General features: G+C 45.2%; 2 protein-coding genes across 3 annotated transcripts in view; both read left to right on the top strand.

Annotated features, from left to right (window-relative positions):
• ALDH1A3 (aldehyde dehydrogenase 1 family member A3) overlaps nucleotides 1-13,728 on the top strand; it is a 34,158-nt gene extending 20,430 nt beyond the window's left edge. Inside the window, exons 8-13 of the mRNA XM_023933837.2 lie at nucleotides 222-324; nucleotides 1,299-1,483; nucleotides 6,467-6,631; nucleotides 8,176-8,333; nucleotides 9,631-9,705; nucleotides 11,046-13,728. Of these exons, the coding sequence (XP_023789605.2) occupies nucleotides 222-324; nucleotides 1,299-1,483; nucleotides 6,467-6,631; nucleotides 8,176-8,333; nucleotides 9,631-9,705; nucleotides 11,046-11,118 (759 nt within the window). The 3' untranslated portion in view covers nucleotides 11,119-13,728. The remainder of the gene's footprint in view (nucleotides 1-221; nucleotides 325-1,298; nucleotides 1,484-6,466; nucleotides 6,632-8,175; nucleotides 8,334-9,630; nucleotides 9,706-11,045) is intronic.
• A 1,616-nt stretch (nucleotides 13,729-15,344) lies between these two features.
• LRRK1 (leucine rich repeat kinase 1) overlaps nucleotides 15,345-20,990 on the top strand; it is a 73,176-nt gene continuing 67,530 nt past the window's right edge. Inside the window, exons 1-2 of one of the 2 annotated variants that reach the window (XM_086848832.1) lie at nucleotides 15,345-15,485; nucleotides 18,283-18,496. In XM_086848832.1, coding sequence (XP_086704958.1) covers nucleotides 18,430-18,496 — 67 coding nt within the window. In that variant the 5' untranslated portion in view covers nucleotides 15,345-15,485; nucleotides 18,283-18,429. Of the gene's footprint in view, nucleotides 15,486-18,282; nucleotides 18,497-19,242; nucleotides 19,458-20,990 lie in introns of those variants that run through there. The other variant, XM_023933836.2, reaches the window with a different exon arrangement.

Raw genomic sequence — 20,990 nt, 5'->3', positions numbered from 1 at the left:
TTCCACGCAGCCTGTTCTTTCAGACTTGCCTAAACTAATTCTTAATTCTGGGGCTGATTTTGACCCAACACATCACAGCAGTAGGAAACTCAAACCATTTCAGGCTGCTCTCCCTGACCTCTTCCTGCTTCAGTTGCCACCCAGGCTCTTCCACCTTTGTTGGAATCACACTCAAGATTTTTAGGGGAACAACTCATCTCCTCTTTATCTCACTGATACAGGTTGGAAAACTGATCAAAGAAGCTGCTTCTAAGAGCAACCTCAAAAGGGTGACGTTAGAGCTGGGAGGGAAAAACCCCTGCATTGTGTGTGCAGATGCAGACTGTGAGTATGGGCTGCTGGGTGTGTTTGCTGTAAGAGGATTGAGGGTGCTGGGGTTTGTGTGTCTCTGCTGTTCTCTGGCAGCTCACAGGGCTGGTGTTTCCACCCCAAAGGCTGGAGGAAACCTCTGTCCAAGGGCAGGATATAGTTCTGCATTCCTGAAGCTCTTCCCCAGCATGGGCATCATTCCCATGGCCCATGTTGCCTTCCCTGGGCATGGCTGCAGTTGTAGTTAAATCTTGCACTTGTGTGTTTGCTGTTTGTGGGCTTTCTGTTTGGCTGGCAGTTCTGCAGAGCCTGAGCCAAGCACTGAGGAAAAGAGTTTTCTGCAAAGCAGCCCCTCTGCAGGAATTCCTGTGACAGGGGAGTTTTGTAGGACCTGATCTAATCCAGCCTTCACCTCTATCCTGGTGGTCTGCAGGGCTCATTTTGTGTGTTTCATTGCAAGTTTGTTACATCACTCAGACCTCTGAGTGATGTGACCTCTGACCACCAAAATGGTTGGAAAATCCTATTTGGCTTCAGGAAAATCCTTTCCAGTCCTGCACAGCACAGGCTGAAAATCAGAGGTATTTGTGCCAGCTGCTAATAGTGAGCATTGCAAGGAGCTGGCCAAAGCTGGCATGCTGCTTTCTGAACAGTCACAAATGGAACTTGTCTTTAAGAACCAATGCATGGTATTAAGAATCTCCACAGCAAGAAAAAATGGTCACTGCCTTCAGTGAGTCCTTGTGAGGAAAGTATCAGGAACTATGGCCAGCTAGACCTCAAGACAAAAGACAGGAAGGGAGATGGATACAATAAAAGATCTGGTTTGGGGGCACTGGGGCCCTGTGAGTGCCTTCTATGGGTGTGGACCACGGTCAGCATTTTTTAAGGAGGTTTTCCAAAGAGAAAGGAAAACAACAAGTCTGGAAACCCTGGAATGCTGCAACTGTTCATGTGGTAACACTTTTCCATCCTGGGTCACTTCACAGTGGACTTGGCAGTGGAATGTGCCCACCAAGGCGTGTTCTTCAACCAGGGGCAGTGCTGCACAGCTGCCTCCCGCGTCTTCGTGGAGGAGCAGATCTACCCCGAGTTTGTCAAGCGCAGCGTGGAGTTTGCCAAGAAGAGACTGGTTGGAGACCCCTTTGATGCCAGAACTGAACAAGGGCCCCAGGTAACTGTGTGTCTGAGAGCAGTTGTTGTTTGGTTTTTGGTTGTGGTTTTGTTTAATTTTCCTTGTGTAAATATTATCCTTACGGATGCGGTCCCAGCAGAAGTGCCGAGGGGTGAGTAATGTATCGTGGCTTTATTTTTTCTCTCTATTTTAAATATCAATTAATCACAACTGTTGAAATGTTATGTTGTAATTTTTTAAAAAAAACACAAATGTATTTAATTGTGTTCTTATCCAGCTTTATAGAAGGGCCTGTCTCCCTGGTACAGTAACACAAAGCATGTTGCAGTGAGCCATAGCTCTGTGCAGAAGAGTGCAGCTAAATGGCTATTCAGCTCCTTTGGCTGTGTGGGTGATGACAAGCAGTTAGAGCCCAGAGACTCCTGAGTCCTCACTTTCCCTCTCCTCCTCTGCTGCCTTTCTGATCCTTTGGAGAAGTTTCAGCTGAATTAGGAGGAAGAAACATGCCAAACTGCTGTCAGAACCAGCCTCCTCAATACTTCCAGAGCCTTCCTCTTAGTTTTTCCTTTTGAGGCAATCTGAGTTGTGCTGGAGAGCTCTGGGGGAAGATGATCCTTAGGTCAGATCTTCTAACAGGCCCACTGCTTGGTACCAAAAATAAAGCAAGGCTCCCAGAAACCTATAGCCAAGGCCTCTTTTTCTCAGTGCTGCACTGTGGGTTTTTCTTCCTTGATTCTGTCTGTGTAGGATTCCTCAGAGAAGGGGTGGCTCTGAGGACATCTGCCTCTCCTTATCTGGATCTGAATCTGCACATGATTGATGCGTGGCAAAACCTCATTTCTTGCCCTCATGCATGGGGAATAAGATGATGTACATGCCTTGCTCATGCTGAGGCTGCATCTAGCCCTGTAACTTTGATTTCAAACTGCTCAGGACTCTTAGGAAAAGAATCCCATGCTGAGACTTGCTCCTGCACAGATGAGCTAACCCTCAAACACTGATTTCATGAGAACAGCTCCTGAAACTATTCAGTTGTTAGTTTTAAAGGGTGAAGCACCCTGCAGTGATTTGAGCATGTTGAACTGGGCTTGTTTAGTGTTGTTTCAGTGTTTTTTAGTGTTCATCAGTGTTCTCAGCTCTTGCCAGGCTGTCAGAGCACTTCCAGGGTGCACCATGGCCCAGCTCCATCCTCTGGGATCACTGATGGGGCTTAAGGCAGACCTTTTGCATATTTGCATACATTAATTACCCCCTGTAATTAAGGGCAACAGCAAGTCGGAATAGCACTGTCTTGTCAGATTTTAACTGTGGCCCATCTGTCCTTTTTTCCTGCTCTGGCTTACCTGTTGTGGGAGAGAAAGCACACCCACACACACCTGAACTTATGTATACAACTGTCAAAGCCAGGATGGGAAGGTGTTGAGGGAGTGGGAGGAAACTGTAAATCCCAAAACTTTTATGTGGTTGCCAGTTCAAAGAACAACCTCTTCCTCTGCAGCTTTGGCTCCTCACTCTCTGGAGCCTATGTTGTGGGCACATACAGAAACTTAAGCAGAGGAGAGAAATGATGCAGTGTCACAAGGACTTAAAAATACCTCTGAAAGTAGCAAAAATTTGTGCCTGTCCACAAGTTATTCTTCAAATGTGAAGCTTCCAGATAATTTCTTCCTTCCTGTTCCTGAAGTAACCTGTGAGGTTTTTTTAATCTTGAACTGATGGATAAGAGAAGAATCACCAGGAAAAATAATTTGTCTTCTTAATCTGTCCTCATCAGATGTTTTGGACCCTGCCTGTTGCTTTCATTCTCCTTTGGTGTGAGTCAGGGTGAGCATATACAAGCAGTGATCCCCATTGTGAGTTGGTCACTGGCTTAGAAGCCAACAGGGGGAAGGGGTTGAAGCCAACCTTCAGGCAGACAGCGGTTGTAGCTCATGATCTCTCTGGTCCTACATCAGCTGTAGGTGATGATAACCCTGTTCCACAGGAACTTGAAGTTGACATAAGCTAGTCCTGCAAAAGTGGTCCCATGTGCAGTTGTTTGTTCCTACATTGCACTGCAGTAGATTAGGGAACTGGCTGATTCAGGTCTAATCCAGCCTTTTTGGAAGTGAGGAGGAACAGTTTTACACAGGGCAGTCCCCTGATGTGGATCACTGTTCACATGGCATGGCAGTGGGGAAAAGACTGTGTCAGCTGCAGTATTGGGTTATGCTGATATAAACTGTACTGCTGTGATTAAAATTAGGTCAGCTTTAAACAGCATTAAATTTAGACAGAAATGAAGCATGCTTCTGATGAGACTTCTCCAAAACTCACATGTGTCTGGCAGTGCTGACTGGCTGGAATTCAAAGGACACCACAAGAAACCTGAGGGGTGATCAGGACTGTTTGAGCAGAGTGCCAACCTCAAATGCAGACCAAGGGCAGTTTTGAACTTTGAATTCCTGGGCGCTGTATCACAGGAAGCAATAAAATAAATCTGCACAGATGGCAAACTGGTTAACCAGTGCATTATACAGCTGTGAACAGCAAACTGCATTAGATGAGACTGACATCCTGGGGCACTAGAACAGGGATTAGATTAGAACAAGACTAGAGTAGTTTTGTTATTTTAGAACTCTAAATACTGGAATTTGTGGACTGCAGGACCTAGTCTACAGAAATAAAACTAGCACTAATTGTGGCGCTTGTTAGCCAGTAATTATTCAGCCCAAAACTTATAATTTGATTTATAAGATGATGAATATTTTCCTTATACTGTAGACATGCACTTTAGGATTAAAGTGTGAGAATTAAACATTTAAGTAGAAAGGGTTGTGTCCAACAGTCTGTTGGACCCAGTTGTGGTCTATTTTGTAGGATTACAAATACTAGGTTTACACATGGGAAAAATTCTCCTTGTGGTCTTGACTGAAATGAAGCAAGAGATGAAGATTTGGGGGTTCCCAGATTTTCAGTATTGCAGTGATCCTTAGAAGCTCCCTTCTCTATTGAATTAGATGAACAAATAGTAGAATTTGCTTTACCAGATCATGTGTTTTTAATAGAATTCAGTGCTTGAACCATAAATAATAGTGGAGTAGGGGACAGAATTTAAACAAGCCTTGCAAGCTCTAGTTACAATGACAAACAGTTCCACCCTTGCATGTCATTTTTACAAATGTTTTCTTTCCCCAGTGTCTTTTCATCTAACTGTAGTTTGCCTTGCAACAAGTTACAGCTGTATAAATATCCTTGTTTTGTTTTCTGTGATGTGAAGTGGATGGACTGGATTGGTCTGGATCACAGACATGCCAGCATGGAAAGCACTTGCAGATATTTTCAAATTATTTACACTTGGCAACTAAGCAACCAGACAAATAGACAATGTGTATGACACCTGCCAAACTCAGTGTGACACTGTATCCTCCAGGAGGGCACACATTTCCTTGGGCAGTAGCATGAATTGTGTCTTTGGGTAGCACCTTAACACATTAGAGAACACAAGCACTTAAAACATGCTGCCCACAGTGTGTGTGCTACACACACATCTGTTTGCCTGGAGATGTGCTGGGCTCTGTTTCCACTGTGTACCAAAAGTACCCCAAGGACACCCTCCTGCAGCTTTGATATTTGTCTAAAAGCATGAAAACTTGGATTGTGTGTGGCCAGGATTAACTAGGGACAGGATATAGTCTGTAATCTGGAGGAGTCAAGTGTGGAACACTACGTGTAAACAGTCCCAACTGGCAACTGGCCCTGCTGAAATAAAACCAGATGCCTAGGGAGGGGGATTGAGCCAGAACAAGCATCTGGAGATACCTGGCAACCAGAATAACCCCCCAGGCTTCCAGGACACCTTGTACCAGTGGGTGGAGTATTTTCTTTAATCACCTCAATAAATTTTTTGAGCTTTTTGTTGAGTTTTTCTTTTTAAAAACATATCTGTAACTCTTTTACCATCTCCAGCATGCTGTCATGAGAAGTTTCATCTCTTAATTCCAAATCATGTCAAGAGCCAGGTGTGTTTGTTTGAAACCTGCAGTTCTGCAGCCCACTGCTGCAGAGGTAGAGTGTGGAAGAAGGATCAGCAGTGATAGGAAGTGCTGTGGGCTTCTGTACCTCTTGCCAGCACAGGACACACTCTGCTTCTGGAGTACATGATGTGTCCTCCAAGTCCTGGTGCAGCTGTGCAGCTTCGGGGTCCTGTCACTGGACTGGCCTTTCCCCACCCCTACAGAAATCTCTGGTTAAAAGCTGACAGCAACACTCACTATTTGAGATTGCTCCATATTTGGGAGGAGGAGGTAATCAAAAGTGAAGATATGGCTCCCAGTGCAGAGAAGAAAACTGCAGGACTATACCAGTCTCTAAGAACTGTGAAAAGTGATTCTGATTTCAAAAGCAAGGCTTAGGTGCAGCAGTTGTTGTGAAGTCACCCCCACCAACAGGGCCTATATTTGAGGCTGTTCATGTAGTGTGCACTGTGGAAGGAGATGGAGGCAGAGCTCTCTGGGTTCTTCCAGCTAGGGACAGAGAGCTGTAGGTGAAGCTGCACACTGCAGCAAAATTGAGTTAATAACTTGTTTATCCAGGGCCTCCCTCTCCTGTACTGATTCTGTTGCTGGTCAGATCCCTTATGAGCTTTCTAGTCCATCTCAGGCTGTTCTCATACTGCTACTGAGATAAACCAGTGCTTGGAAAAGGCCAGCAAATCCCAGAGCTCGAGTGAGGTGAGCTGTGGGAGCACATATCCAGGACAGGGGGGAACAAAAAGTGGGGAAAACCCTCCATGTGGCAGCCAACTATTAGATTGGATGAAACTGTCACATGTCACCTCACCTTCTGTGGCTCAGAGCTATGCCCATGGCATGTCTTTCTCCCTGTTCACTGCCTGGCTGCCACATCCTAAACTGAGCTGGAAACTGACCCAGTTTGACAGTGCCCTGCAAACAAGCCCCTGGGCCACATTCCATGACTCCTCTCTGGAACCATGATAATAAAGGTGCTGCTGTTTGTTTCTTTTCCTTTTGTGTCTGACAGATTGACCAAAAACAGTTTGATAAAATCCTGGAGCTGATAGAAAGTGGGAAAAAAGAAGGGGCTAAACTGGAGTGTGGAGGTCTTGCCATTGAAGACAGAGGCCTGTTTATAAAACCCACAGTGTTTTCAGAGGTCACTGACAACATGAGAATTGCCAAAGAAGAGGTACAGTACAATTGCCTAGAAAAATGCTGCTTCAGAATCAGAAATTGTGGTGAGGGAGGGGGTTCTGTCTGAATCCTTAATTTTAAATATAAATAACTGAGTAAAAATAACTGATGCCATGGAGGATGGAGCAATTATTTACCCTGTAATTGCCAGTGACAATGGACAGTGTAATGTGTGTTCTTGTTCTACTGCTTTGTACAGAAGGGGTTGCTTTACTGCAGAAAGGTGGGAAAAGAACTCTGGGATCTGATGCTGGTAGTGAGCAAAGCAACAGCCACTGAAGTTCTCTGAAGCAGACTTAGCATCTGAAATAATCCCAGATTCCATTCTCATGGCAAAATCCCCTGAGACTGACTGTTTCTTTCCTATATGAAAACATGGTCAAAGCCAGCAAAGTGCAGATCTAATACTCTGGCTTTCATTATTTATATGCAGAAATGTTGAACAAGCTGCATGTGATTAGATCCTGTGATATTCCTTTGAAATAGAAGTTAATCTACTTTTCATCGTGTTCCCTAATGGAAAATAAGTAGTTGCCAAAGTCTAACTGGCATTTGTAGTTTATAGTTTAGCTTAGTGCTTTTTATGGGCCTGCTTGCTGTTCACTCCTGGCAAGATGTTTAAATGTCTCAGATCTGCCATAGAATCTCTAAGGAACCTGGGAAAGATATCAGTCAGGGCATGAGTTACATGCTAAAAATAGAGAGAAAAAGAGCTGAAAATCCCATGACAGACCTTTTCTTAATGAACTGACTCCAAATCCCAAGCCATGATTCACAAAGCTTATCCAGTTCCATTCACTGGCAGTTTTGTTGCAAATGCATGTTCATCCTTTGCCTGGGATTGAGGCTCCACGTAAAAGCCTGGATATCCCAAAACAAAGACATGTAGAAACCCTTGTATGAGCTTAAAAGTGGCCCAGATGAATCTGTATCTCACATTGAATGGGCTTTGTTGTGCTGTGAGAGCCTGCAGACCAAGAAAGGGCTCCACCTTTGATACTGTACCTGGTGAGAGACTCTATCCCAGAATTTGAGAAGCCTTTTGTATGACTGTTGCCTCTGCTGACAACCTGGAAAGCCAAGTCTGTGGTCTAACACAGATGTAGCTAATGCACTGCATGCAAATAAAATGCATACAGTGACAAAAACAGGGTTAATACCAAGGAAGAAAACTTGCAGTCCTTGAAATAAATTAATTGTTACTTGAGTACACTCAGCTTCAGAGTTCAAAAAGAGAGTTGTAAATGGAGTGAGGATGAATCATTTGTAACTTGTCCAGATCTAACTCTGCTTATTTTGATTGTTACAGATGATCCATTACTTGTTGGATCTTAACATTTATTAACTACTACAGCACATCACAATGCTTCCTTTGAAGTTTAATTAGTAGTTTTTAAGATGCTCTATCAATGACCCCTAGAAGGCTAAGATATAAGATTCTAAATATATTATCCAAACAGAGCATCTGATTCTGATTACTTCAAAATTACCATGATTAGTAGATGCTTTCCTGCACTAAAGTTTAATTGATATGTGCAGATTTTTGGGCCAGTTCAGCCAATTATGAAGTTCAAGAGTATAGAAGAAGTGATAAGAAGAGCCAACAGCACCGAGTATGGACTCACAGCTGCGGTGTTCACCAAGAACCTGGACAGAGCCTTAACCCTGGCTTCAGCTCTGCAGTCAGGAACAGTCTGGTGAGCAGGCTGGGAACAGACAGTGGCCTGGGGCTTTGTTTCTTGGGAGGGGAGAGGGATTTAGAACTTGTAATCATGTTAGTAAGATAATAAAGTTGCTAATAAGGCTGTGGACTCTGTTCCTGTATGTGTTGTTCATTTAAGAGTTGAACTTCATGATCCTCGTGGTTCCCCCCAGCTCAGAATATCTGTGATTCTCTAAAAGCTGGAGATAAGATGTATTAGTAGCCTGCCTAGTTCTTGATGTTCTGCTCAGAAGCAACATCCATTCCTCAAAGTAAGGTGGTGAGGCCCAGACAGCATGTCGAGAAATGGACTGTTTTTCCCTTCAGTCTAGGTATTTCTTTGTTGGGGTTGTAGTAAGTTCGACAAAAAAGGGTGCCTTCCAAAACCCTGTATGTAGGAAAAAGCAATTCTCATGACCTTTAGCCAGCACCAGATGGGATTTTGCTGCACAAACCAGTATGGACAGTAGGTGGCAACACACCACTGTCACAAAGAAAAGCAGCTATTTTTTTTTGCTTACAAAATTTCTTGTGTTAGAATGGTTTTAAAGATGGAATCCTGATTTTTTTTCCCCACTCAAGACAGGAAGTTGATCTTGTGTCTGATCCTGATGCAAAGGATTCATTTCAAGAGTTGGCACCAAAAGAATCAGTCTCAAATATTTACATAAAAATGGGATGTTGGGCTTTGAAGGACATATGTGCTGAACACACATGGAGGTGCACACCTACAGCAAAAGCCATACCTTTGCTGTATGACCTTCAGTCATTTGATCTTACTGAGATGCTGGGGAAGTGTCTGCATCAGCTTTTTCTACCAAGTATCTATAGAAATGGGCCCAGTGCTTTTATTTTACTGTGACACAGTTGTCTGATACAGTCCAAATGTTTTTTCTACCTGGAAGGGGATGCTAGGGCCTCATTGTGAGTGTTTAGACAGCTTTCTGAGTAAACATGTTCATTTCAGAATGTGCTTAATAAATTAGGGAATAGCTTGGATTATTTATTTAAATCATGACTCTGAATATGACATAAATTCTAGCTCAAGCATGAATGTCTTTGCCATTAGAGGACATGAAGTGAGATGTAGGTCAGACTGAGAACTACTCAGATGTTTTCTGTTTCTGCAGCAAAAGAAGATTTTATTGCAAAAATCTGATTACTCAAGTGACTGAATTGTATGAAAGAGAAAATGGGGAGATTTCAGCCTTTTATTGTATTGTTGCTGTTGTCATCATCTTGCTTTTCCTTGGTATTGAATTGTCTTTTTAAAATTGATGTTTTTATTATAGGATCAACTGTCACAATGCGCTCTATGCTCAGGCTCCTTTTGGTGGCTTTAAAATGTCAGGCAATGGCAGAGAACTGTAAGTTTTGCTCAATATTTTGTTTCTGTGTGGGTGGTGAATGCAATAACATTTGTGACTGTGAAAACACTGTTGAATTTGCTTTTAAAGTTTAATCAGGCTTGCAGTATGCTCCATAGGGAGGTGCTAAGCCAGTAGAGCGTGGATGTAAAGCACTCCTTTAGGAGCACCTTCATCTGCTTTATAAGCTTTTAATAGCTCCAGTTCAGTCAAGTCCGCTTGGAAGCACTTTTCCATACTAGTTAGATTTTTAAATGAAGGGAGAAGTAAGGCACCATGGCTGGGGACACTGGTATCCACCCCAAAGCTGCTCCATCTTTCCATGGTGGTGTCTGTGCCTCTCTTGGCTGCTGTATCATTGCTCCTTGTTCAAGTGCAATCTTTTGCATCCCCCACTTCCAGGGTTGCTGCTAAATTACAGAAGAACCCTCAGTCCCTCTTCCCCAGCCTGGCCTGTTACAGTGGGACTCCCAGACACTTCTGCTCTTAATAGTTACTAAAGCTGACATTTTTAAGCCAAGGTCACCCCATGAGTTAGACACAGAGCTGAGACATTGTCTTAAATCTTAATTCTTGTATAGGAGACAGGTTTTCTTAGACCATTCAGCAGATTCCTCAGAGGAATCTAACAGACCTTTTCTTTCACAAGCCAGATTTAATCCCAGAAACCATTTCCAGTAACTGTTCTGGTACAACTGCTGCTCCGAGACATTCAGGTGCCTCATTTGCTAAGCACAGCAAATAAATGAATCCTCAGATGGGACATAGATATGTATTGAGACCTTATGGTTTGCTTTGCCTGACTGCCTGGCTAATTAAAGGATGTCAGAAGTTTCCCATGGGAAAGGCATGGGAACCGAGCCAGTTATCACCAACCAAGGCATAATGTAGTGGTGGGCTCTCTCATCAGTATGCATTTCTAGAGCAATTGTGCCCTCCTGATGATATGGTATCTTGTAGATAGAAGCTTTCTTCTGGTGAAAAAAGTGACTTTAATTGCTGTCTGAGCAGCAATAACTGTGTGTACATGGCTGTCTCTTGTATGGCTTCTCTACAGCAGCACTCAGTTTGCACTAAGCAGAGTCAAAATTGTCATCTTGTGGGTTACAGTGACCAAAGCATTCTGTGTTTCTTTCACAACAGGATGTAATTGTATGTACTTATGTCCATGTACTTGGTGGTTATTAGAAGTGGTGGGACAAGTGGATAGCTGGTGTAAATTGTTCAGATCTGGTTTTAATGACCTGATGTCAAAAATGCACATGTGTACAACTCTCTCAGGGAAATACACATTAACATTCGACAACTGTTTGTCCCTTTCCTCCTCTTTTCTTTTGCAGTGGGGAATATGCTTTGGCAGAATACACCGAAGTGAAAACAGTCACCATTAAACTCTCCCAGAAGAGTCCATGAAAACAGGAGGCCTAAAATGCTGACACTCTGAATGTGACACATGGGGGACGTGTTCAGAGCAAGGGGGAGGGGAGGGGTGGGAAGGAAAATGGAAACACCTGTCTTTATTCCTCTAGAAACACTGAATCTACTGGACTCCATTTTGCCGACTGACTCTTCAAAAACTGATCCACTGACCCTACTGGCAGTACACACTTGTACTCTACAAGTCCCTGGCTGTACATCTGCCTGCTCCCTGTGACTCAGACGCTGGTCAGTCACAGTGTTGGCAGGACATCTGCTTCCAAACTGTACCCCTGAAGGATGTGGACATCACTGGCATGTTAGAGAGACTGCTGGTACCATCAAAGGTACTGGCAAATACCTTCAGAGGCACTTGGGTTTCCCTTGGCAGAGATGGACTCGAGTGGTAAGGGTTAGAACAACTTGACTGGAGTTGGTGGAGTTTGTGTGAAGACTGCAGCTGGAGTTTGGAATGGGAGTGCAAGCTTTCATGGAAGGATCTGTAAGGAAGTTCTCTTTGAAAGAGCTATCATGGTCTCTCTAAAGATATATGCATTCTCCATCCTGGTGATATTCTAGCCCTGAATGAGATTTGTGGGAGTTTCCTAGAGGACTCCTTTGGGGCCAGTATGTCACCCAACAGAGCCAGACTTTCAAGTGTCCTTGGAACCTGATGTTTGGGTGTGCACACACTACACATGCTGCAAATGCAAGTTCCTGACTTGCTGACCCTTCTGGCTCCCAGTGAGTCCCAGTTGTATCTCAAACCTTCACTACAGCACTTTTCTCAAGAGGATTTTGCACTGCACTTACCGTGGTGACATCGAGTTGGATGCTGAGCATGTAGCATGGTAGATATCCCACAGAAAACACCCCATACCAGTCCTGATCTGGGGGAGGGAGCAGAAGAGCTGCAGGAAACTATCCTACACTCTCATTCTCTGCAACTTTCAGGCTTTTTGAACATCTCTTTGCTTTTTGAGCCAAAACTATTACTATGAGAGTAAAACTTACAAGCTCTTCACACTGCTTCTTTATCCTATATGAATGTAGCTTAAAATACGTTCCTGGAAGTGCAGTGTGAGAAGGCAGGGGCTCCCAAGGACACCTTGAGTGCTAAAGAGGAGGGTGTACAAGCCAGTTAGCATGGAATAAGCTGTGGCTGGACTTCAGTCTGTCAGCAGCTTCTCAGCCATTGTCCCTGTGTGTGCTGTCATCTCGTGGCCAGCACAGAGTAGCTGATCCTTCCCTGAGAAAACTGCCTTGGGTTGTCCCTTGGTCACAGCTGTCCATGGAGTGGCTGTCACATGTTCATGTCTTATCACCTCCTGCAGTAACTTCTTTGCGTGCTCAGACATTATTAGGAGATTAATTATTATGAGATTAATGACAAGCCACAGGCTATCTTCAGTTCCTGGGTTCACTGCTCTCCCTCCTCCTCTTCCCCTGACTCTGCTGGAGAACCCTGACAAAGGCACAGCCATGTCTGCAGGAGCTGTGAGTGTGCAGGAGTTAGTGGTGACAGCTTGTTAGGAAGTTCAGTGATCCCTCTGGGATTGTCCTCTGAGAACAAACCCACCGGGTTCCTTATGGCTTATCAGCAGATCTCCAGGGAGCGCTGATAAGGATTGCTGCTCCAGATGTCAGAGCTTGAAGCAGAAATGCAGGTCTAACCTCTCTGCTGCAAGCCAGGATTTACCCAGTACCTTCCTTTGCTCACAGATAGGCTCAGACAGCAACAAATTCTATTGCATGAGTGGAGCTTTTTTTGGAGGAGGAAGGAAGGTGGGTGGTGATAAGTAAGGAAAGAAGTTTGCATGAGCCTAAACTTCCTTATAAGTTGGTTGAATGTTGAAATTGCACTTCAGCATCACTTCACTTCTGACATGACATACCTCCAACAGTAAGCAGGAGCCTGTCCTCCCACAGGGTGTGAGGCAGGTAAATCTCCCCAGCCAGTGATGAAAATGTCCTCCCTTCCCCATGAAAGGCTAAATGGGATCATTGTAAATAAGCTTCTATTTTTGTAAGACACTTAAGAGTGCAAACATCTTCTCAGACAAACATTTTACTTTTGCCCCCCTGAGGGTTTCCTTGGGCTGCAGCCAGACAGTAGGGAGGTGAGGCAAACAGTAAAAGGCTGGCTATCTTGATATATCTGTATTTTCGATAAACAGTGGTGGAAACTGAAATAATCTGAAATTCTTTAAATCTTACTTCTCTGGCTTTATATATATGATATATATATTTCACTATTTTTCCCCTTATCAAGTTTTTAAAAAGTCAATGTATCTCTTATTGTATAAATCAGGGTTTGACTCTACACACTGAATTTTCTAAGTTATATAACACTAGACACTAACTTTAAAATAACCCCTTAGAGGGTATATATATTCCTCCATTGCACAGTAAGGCTTTCATATGAGTACTAGTTGTTTTTTTAAAAGAAAAGAACTATATTTATAAATTAGGATACAGTTAATCTAATGTATTTTTATAGCTAAAGGTACATGAAAATGTTATGTTTAAACCTCATGTATATATTTAGACTATAGATATCTTTTTTGTAATAGTTCTTGTTTCTAATAAATGTTTAACTTTGTGAAACAGTTGTATCTGAGGAGTTAGTAGCTCACTGGGGAACTGAGGGAATCTGCACAAATTATTGCAATTTGGGAAGAATTAGCCAATTTAAAGAGTAAAGTGCTAAGTGTGGTCAGTGTTCTGCACATAAAACCTTGAGTTGTGCCATTTAGTGTAAGCAGAGGGAGGAGAGCAGAGCTGCAGCTGGCAGGGGCAAGCACAAAGTTGGATGGATCCCCTTTTCCTTCTGAGGTGAGCCTCAAAATGAAGTGTTTCAGGACACCGTGGCTCCTGCAGCCAGATGGGGCTTTCTGCCTTCCTCTGGCTGCTTCCCAAACCCTTGAGACACATCCACCACCAGCATGGCCCTACTAAATGTATTCCCAGCCCAGTTTTATTTCTCATCAGATAGATACAGAGCAAGAACATTCCATTGTCTTTTAACTCTCTTCCCATTTGATGTGTGAGAAATTCTTATCAGCTCCTTACACAGGCCAAACCAAACTCCTTGAATTTTCCACTCGCTGACAGCATCGCTCAGAAGCTTTCAGGCTCCAGAAAAGGGATGGCTGGAGATACAAAGGCATTACTGTGAGTGACATAATCAATGGAGACATAGGGAAGAGTGGGATGAGATTTGGGGAGGGAAAAATTAGCTTGAATATGTGGATAAATTATTGCCAGAAGAAATCAGAGGATCTATCATAATAAAGGTTAAAAGAGTTATTTTAGGGTGTTTTCAAATATTGTGCAAAAAATGCTGTAAGAAAGGTCTGGGTAAGAGCTGGACTGTGAGGCATAAAAGGGAGCAGGGCAGGTAAGAAGTGGAAAGGTGCTGAAAACAGGTAATGCTGCTTTTTAGCAGTGTTAAAAGTCAGAAAACAATAGTATTGGTATGTTCTTGCTCTCTACCTATGGATGCAGATTGATGGGAACCTGAACACAGGGAAAAGCACTGGTGAGCACCCATCTGTTTGTCCACAATCATCCAAAGAACCCCCCCAAGCAACTCCCAGGCTGCCACAGCCGTTCTGTGAATGCACATCCACCCTCAAGTGACCATCAGTGACCCATTGCTAGGTACTGGCCAGGGTAAAAGAGATCCTCTGTGTTTAATTTACAGAATGACTACGAACAGCAAAGCAAAAGGCACGCAGAAATGGGTTTTTTCTTAGTTAGTCTGGCAAGTGGGACAAATGGGGCAATCGCTGGCTTGTCAGAGGCTCCTGGAGAGGAATGGGTCAGTCTGGGGAAGGGCTGCGCACACCAACATCTGACTCTTTCCGAAGAGAGGGGGCAACCTCGCTCTGCTCTTCCAGCGAGGACCAAACTCGCCGCGATCGGGGGAAGAAGCAACTTTCAAAGTCCGAGCTGTGCTGGCGCTGCCGCGGTAAGGCCGGGACGATGGGCAGCGCTGCGGGACGGGTCCTGCTCCAGCCACCGCCACTCCCAGGCTGGCTTTTCCTAAAAAAACTCAAATCCTCGGAGCCTAAGGGGCTGCCCGGGTGCGGGCGGGTGTGTGGGTCGGGTCTGGGGAAGGAGCTCCATCCTCCGCCTCCGGGCCAGCCCTGCCCTCGGGGGCAGGCGAGAGGCCGGCCCGTAGGACTCGCCCTTGGCCGCGGCGCCGGGCCGGGGGCCGCAGGAGGAGCCGCTGTCCCGCTCCCTTGGCTGCCGGGCTCCCTCCGCCTCCCGGGCCGCCGAGCGAGGCGTGCGGGCGGCGCCGGACGAGGAGGAGGAGGAGGCGGCGGCAGCGCCGGGAGCGCCGGCCTGGGACGCAGGAGGTACCGTGGCTTTGCTGCCAGGGCAGTCGGTGTGGGGGGCTGCCGGAGCGTTTCAGGTGGAAAGGAGGGGGAAAACGCGTTTGTTTTTAAAGAAAATGAAAGTCCGGAGGGAACTTTGTGGGCGCAGCGCGGCCGCCCCGCCCGGCGGGGACGGAGAGCAGAGGGACTCGCTCTGAGGGGACGCCCCACCCCGGCAGCTGGAAAGCGTCTGGAAAAGCTTGCGAGACCCCCCAAAACGGGCTGTAGCGCCTGTTTGTGTCCCCCCAGCCGGCAGCCGAGGTGTGGGAGAAGGGCATGGCTGGGTGCTCGCTGCTCACCCGGGGAGGAAAGATGAAGGGTCTCTGGGCTGGGCTTCGGCCTCAGGCTCGCCCTCACCCCCGCCCTGCCCCGGGCAGCAGAACCCTGAGCCTCTCAGATCCTCTGGTGATGCCCAGCCCCAGGTGGGATTGTCAGACACAACAGGTGGTTTGGGTAAAGCACTGAATTTTAGTAGGAGGTTTTTATGAATTAGGAAGCGATTTTGGGCAAACCACGATGTTTCGGGGGACATGGCTGTTTTTAGGCACGATGTGCAGGGTAAGACTGGGCGGGCTGCTGAAGTGGTTCAGGTACGGGCAGTAGCAGGTGTCAGGACTGGGAATGTGAGAAACGGGATGTAAATTCCATTTACACGTGTTCACATGTATTCAGCGTGGTCTGAGTCCTTCCAAGCGAGATTCTGCAGAGCACATAGGCTTCCTAAATTAAATCCACACGTGGTGTTTGCACATGTTACAGTTGTGTGCACCTTGCTTAAGGTAAAGCTCTGTAGGGGCTTTTTTAATTATATACAAAAAGGTCCTGAAATACAGAAATCCTGTTTACATGGGCACTGTGTGGCAGTAATACACATGGCTACAGCATTCAGTTACTTGTGGTTAAAGGAAACTGATTACCAGAACCACACCACTGTTTTTCCTAAAAGTTATTTTTTCCTCTCACTTTATACGAGGAAAGTTTCAGCCTAGGAACAGGCTGAGTAGAGAGCTAAAAATCAGGAGTGGAATGGTTTTCAAGCCTCAGGGGTTCATGCTAACCCCCGTTCAGTGTTTCTTGTACAATTGCTGTGGGTGCACATGGTTTGTCCCCATCTCAGAGCAAGGAAGTGCCTCAGAAACCTTCATCTGCTGCAGAGCTGGTGGGTCAGAGTGTGCAAGGGGAAGTGTTTACTCCCCCTGGAGCTGTTCAGTGCATGGAGAACACGGGGCAGGCAGCTCCTGGAAGCATCACATCCCCTCCATTGTCAGAGTTAACATGCTGGACAGCTCTGGGGAGGTGTGAGAGCTTTGACACCTCTGACACCTCTGCCTGGATGTTCCACCCATGGCATGGAGGGGTCTGTGGTCCCAACGCAGGAGCTCCTCTTGCCAGTGTAGGCAAGGGAAGCTGAGACCAGGAGAGAAGCTGAGTCTGATGGGGCCCAGCATGTTGCAGGGCAGAATTCAGTCCTCCACCAACAGCTCAATTTACCAGTTTGTGGGCTTGGATCTGGGATTAGGGATCATCTCCATCTCAGCCTCCTGCAGCACCCAGTGCCCAGACTGGGGCACAGGGTTGTAAATATTGGCTCTTGCTGCCAGGCACTGCAAAGTCAGGATCAGCTGAAGCTGAGTGCACCTAGAATTCAAATATTTGCCTAGAAACATCTGAAATAAGATGCAGTGATTTTTAGTGTTGGTGGGTTGTTGAAACCCAGTGTAAGGAGGGAGGAGCAGAAGGCTTCCTGGATAGTGGTGATGGATCAGCATATTTCTGTATTTCCCTTGGCCTTTGATCCCAGTTCAGGAAACCAGCTCAGCTCAGGGAGAGTCAGGGAAGATCTCGGGCCTTGCTGGCTGGAGTGGGAGGTGGGTTATTAGCTTTGCTGAGCTAGAGCCTCAAATCAAAACTTCATCATCACACAGCAGACATGAGAAGAACCAGTAAGAGTCAGTTGAGGGGCATCGTGTTATGTCTGAGAGGTGTTTACTGATTGAAACTGAAAGCAGAAAATTAAGAGACTCTGATGCTGGTTGGACAAACACTGCAAATCCTCCAGGAGTTTGAACCTCTGTATGAAGAGGTTAAAGTGTGGCTGTACAGCTGTGAAAAGGGAAGGAGTTGGAAATGCCTTAGGAGAACTGAGCTGTGCAATTTTCTGCTGCCTGTTCTACCAGGCAGTTCACAAGAAGCCAACCTTTCATAACTCCTGAGGGCCTGGTTTGCCTCCCTGAATGAAGAAGGCTGATGCTTCCAGGATGGGAGAGTTCTCAAAAAGGACTGGGCAGAGGGGACAGGAGCTGGTGTGTTTCCTACAGAGGATTATCTCAGTAACCACATCAGTATTTTTCAGTTTCTCACAGTCTTAAGAGAGCCATGGTTGTCTTTGTGGATGGGAGAGGTTTTGAGGTTGCATTTAGGATTTTTCCAGCTGCACTGCAGGGTTTCAATGGTCTGCCTTTACACCAGCTTGTGGGGAAGCTGAAACTGCAGCTGTGACCCCTGCCCACCCCCATGTCCTCTGCCCAAAGACTGAGTAGCTTTGGTGGTGAAAAATTAGGAACATTATCTTTCTGTAGTGCAGAAATTGTTAGTCCCCTCTGTTAATTCATGTTATGCTCTTAACAAAGCTGTTATGAAAATAATTGTATTTATAGGATGGTAAGTATATTTCTGCATTGTGATGTTTGGATGACTGCGTTAATAGTGGAGAGGAATGAACATCTCCCCATTTCTACAGTAGAGCAATTAATTTGTTTTGTTGTTTATTTTTAAACAGAGTAAATGATGTTTCTTCAGGATGGTGCTCGCTAGCAGTCTCTGCTCCTGCATTCATGTGAAGAGGATTGTCCAGCTTTGACAACACTGCTCAGTCTGAAGTGCTGTGGAAAGTTTGTCTGTGGGACCTTCACAACTGAGACCCAGAATGTACTGGTGTGTGGGAACGGAGGAATCCGCTGTTTGCAGGGAGAGTAACATGGATCCACAAAATGGTAAATAGGAGCATTTGTTTCTTTCCTGTTCAGACTGGGAACAAGAGGCTCTGAGAGAACTCAGTAGCCAGCTGCCACCAGGCTTTGATGAAGTTTAAAAAATGGGAAAGTTTTTTGAGCCCTAATCTTTGAAAATTTACAATCTAGAACAAGGAATTTTACTTCCAGGGAGAACGGTGTTGGACTATGGAGGTGGTAAGAATAGCATTCCCCTGAGGATGGATGTTCTCCAAAGGCCTACGGAATTAGTCAATATATGTATCATGTCTCACCAGCTCCTAAATATGTTTTACAAGATCTGTGCTTTTTCAGTGTGTGAATGCAAATATGTTCCAGTCACTGATGCAATGGGTATTCAGGGTATGAAAGCTGCTAAAATCAGAGCATCCCTTCTCAGCCTGAACAGATATTAACCTGCTCCAGTTTTACCCTCAGCTCTAATTCAGTGGCTTGCAGTGATTTCATGTTGGGCTAGATTAGAAGGTTTGTGTTTATGTAATAAAGAAATTCCCCTTTTGGAAGGGACATATGCTTCAGGTTGCTTCCTGTGAATTTTCCTTTTTTTTTTTTTTTTTTCCTGAGCAGGCAAATTATTTTTGGATGGCTTCTCTCACTGCAACCCTCAGCTCCCAGGCACTGCTGCCTTTCTCTGAGTCAAATCCCAGTTATGTTTCTGCAGCAAGAAATAGCCTCCTGTTCTTGTGTAACGGTGTTCCCCCCTTGCAGCAAGTGCTTCATTAGGAGGCAGCATCTGCGTTTGAAGTGTGGGAAGAAGGTGTGTTTGACGCTTTGTAGTGAGTAAGCAGGCTCCAGCAGAAGCTAATGTTTTTGCAGCCTTATTTTGGATTTTATCAGCAACTATGAAGCAAAACCTGATAGTTTATTCAGAGGCCTCCTTGTCTTGTTTGAAGACGTTTCTCACCAGCGTCACAGGGAGCTCTGGGAACTCTTTCCTTTCTCCGTACGTATTCTGCTTGTTCTGTGATAGCGATTTTTCTGCTTGCTTTTGGTAATTGGCATTGTACCTTTCTGTAACACTTGGTTATTGAATATTCTTAAAATTCTTAAATTCTCTCTTCTGCATTTCTCTCTGGAAGAAATTATCTCTACTTGAATACTAAGCTATAAACCATGAGAAGAATTTTAATCTGCTCTAATGGTCCGCAACTGTTCAGAATTGCTAAATTTTTGTTCTGCAGTAAGTGATCTGACAAGTTTTCTCACTGTTTAAAGATACAGTAAATAAATTATTGTAGGAGTGAATAATGAAGTGAAAAGTGGAATAGTTATATTTTCTACATTTTGAGTTCAGTTTTTTTTTTTCTGAGAACTTTATTACATATTGCCATTATGTAATTACATTCAGTTGAACTGGTTAGCTGGAAGCATGCAAATCTCAGTGATAGACTCTTCTATATGGATATATCTGGGTTATATTAAAATAGTCTTGGAAAACTAGGAAAGGGGTCCTTGTAAAGCTTAAGATCCTTGTACAAGGCACCAGTACTGCCTTGGTGGATTTGCTCTTTTAAGGGTATTGTACATGCTTAAACTCATTGTTTCAGGGTTGTTTGGGTCCTGCCAAGAATGACTGTCATTAGCTAACCGGTCCACTCCCTAAGTTGGCTGTCCTTGTTCTGGGCTCGGATCGCATTCCAGGGGCTGCAGCAGGAGCACGGTGACTCACTCAGCCTCCACATGCGAGCCCATTGTTTACAATGTGGATTCAGCCTCCTGCTCCCATTCAGCGGGAGCTGCTGGGGAGGGGAGCGAGATCCGGATCATTTCTTTAATGCCGACGATCTCATTAATGCTCAGAGCTTGGAGTCTTTTTTATTTTTTCGGGCAGGAGGGACCGGCATGTGGCTGTGGAGGGTTTAACCAGAGCACGGGGGTGCCGGGAGCTCCGGGATGGGTCAGTTGGATCAGCAGGGCTGGAGGCACCTTCCAGCAGGTCCCTGTGCACTTCACTATCTGAAGTTTTAGGATTTTTTAGGAGTTTTTGTGTTTTTTTTTCCTGGCAGCTATAAACCCCTGGCCAATTGCAGGTGGAGAAAAGGTTCATGGCATCCTTATTAGTTAAAAAATGTAAGATGGGGCACAGGGGCTCACCTTGCTCAGGTGTTTCCTTTGCTGTTCCTCCCGGTTGCCAGTGATCTTCCTGTATCCCAGCAGGATGCCAACTTTCCCCAGGAGTGGGTGAGCTGTGTGTCAGAACTGGACCCTCTCTGCCTTCCAGGGATGGTGCTGGGCTGGACTTGGTGGTGCTGACAGAACTTTCAGAGGGGATCTATCACCAGGGTGCAGGATGAGGCTCCCCTGTGGGTGCACTCAGCATCTCCCTTGTCTCCTAAAACCCTGCTTCCCCTCTCTTGGATTTGTTCATCTTGTCCTAATTAAAAGAAACTGAGCAGGGATATGGGGGTGGCTGCAGTCTCTCATGAAGTACAGGGTTTGGGTTTTTTTTTAAACTTGGTTAAAGAGCTCTGCATAA

Source organism: Cyanistes caeruleus, chromosome 13 (assembly GCF_971803275.1).
Source record: "Cyanistes caeruleus chromosome 13, bCyaCae1.hap1.1, whole genome shotgun sequence".
NCBI lineage: Eukaryota > Metazoa > Chordata > Aves > Passeriformes > Paridae > Cyanistes > Cyanistes caeruleus.
This window is presented reverse-complemented; position numbering and strand designations above follow the sequence as displayed.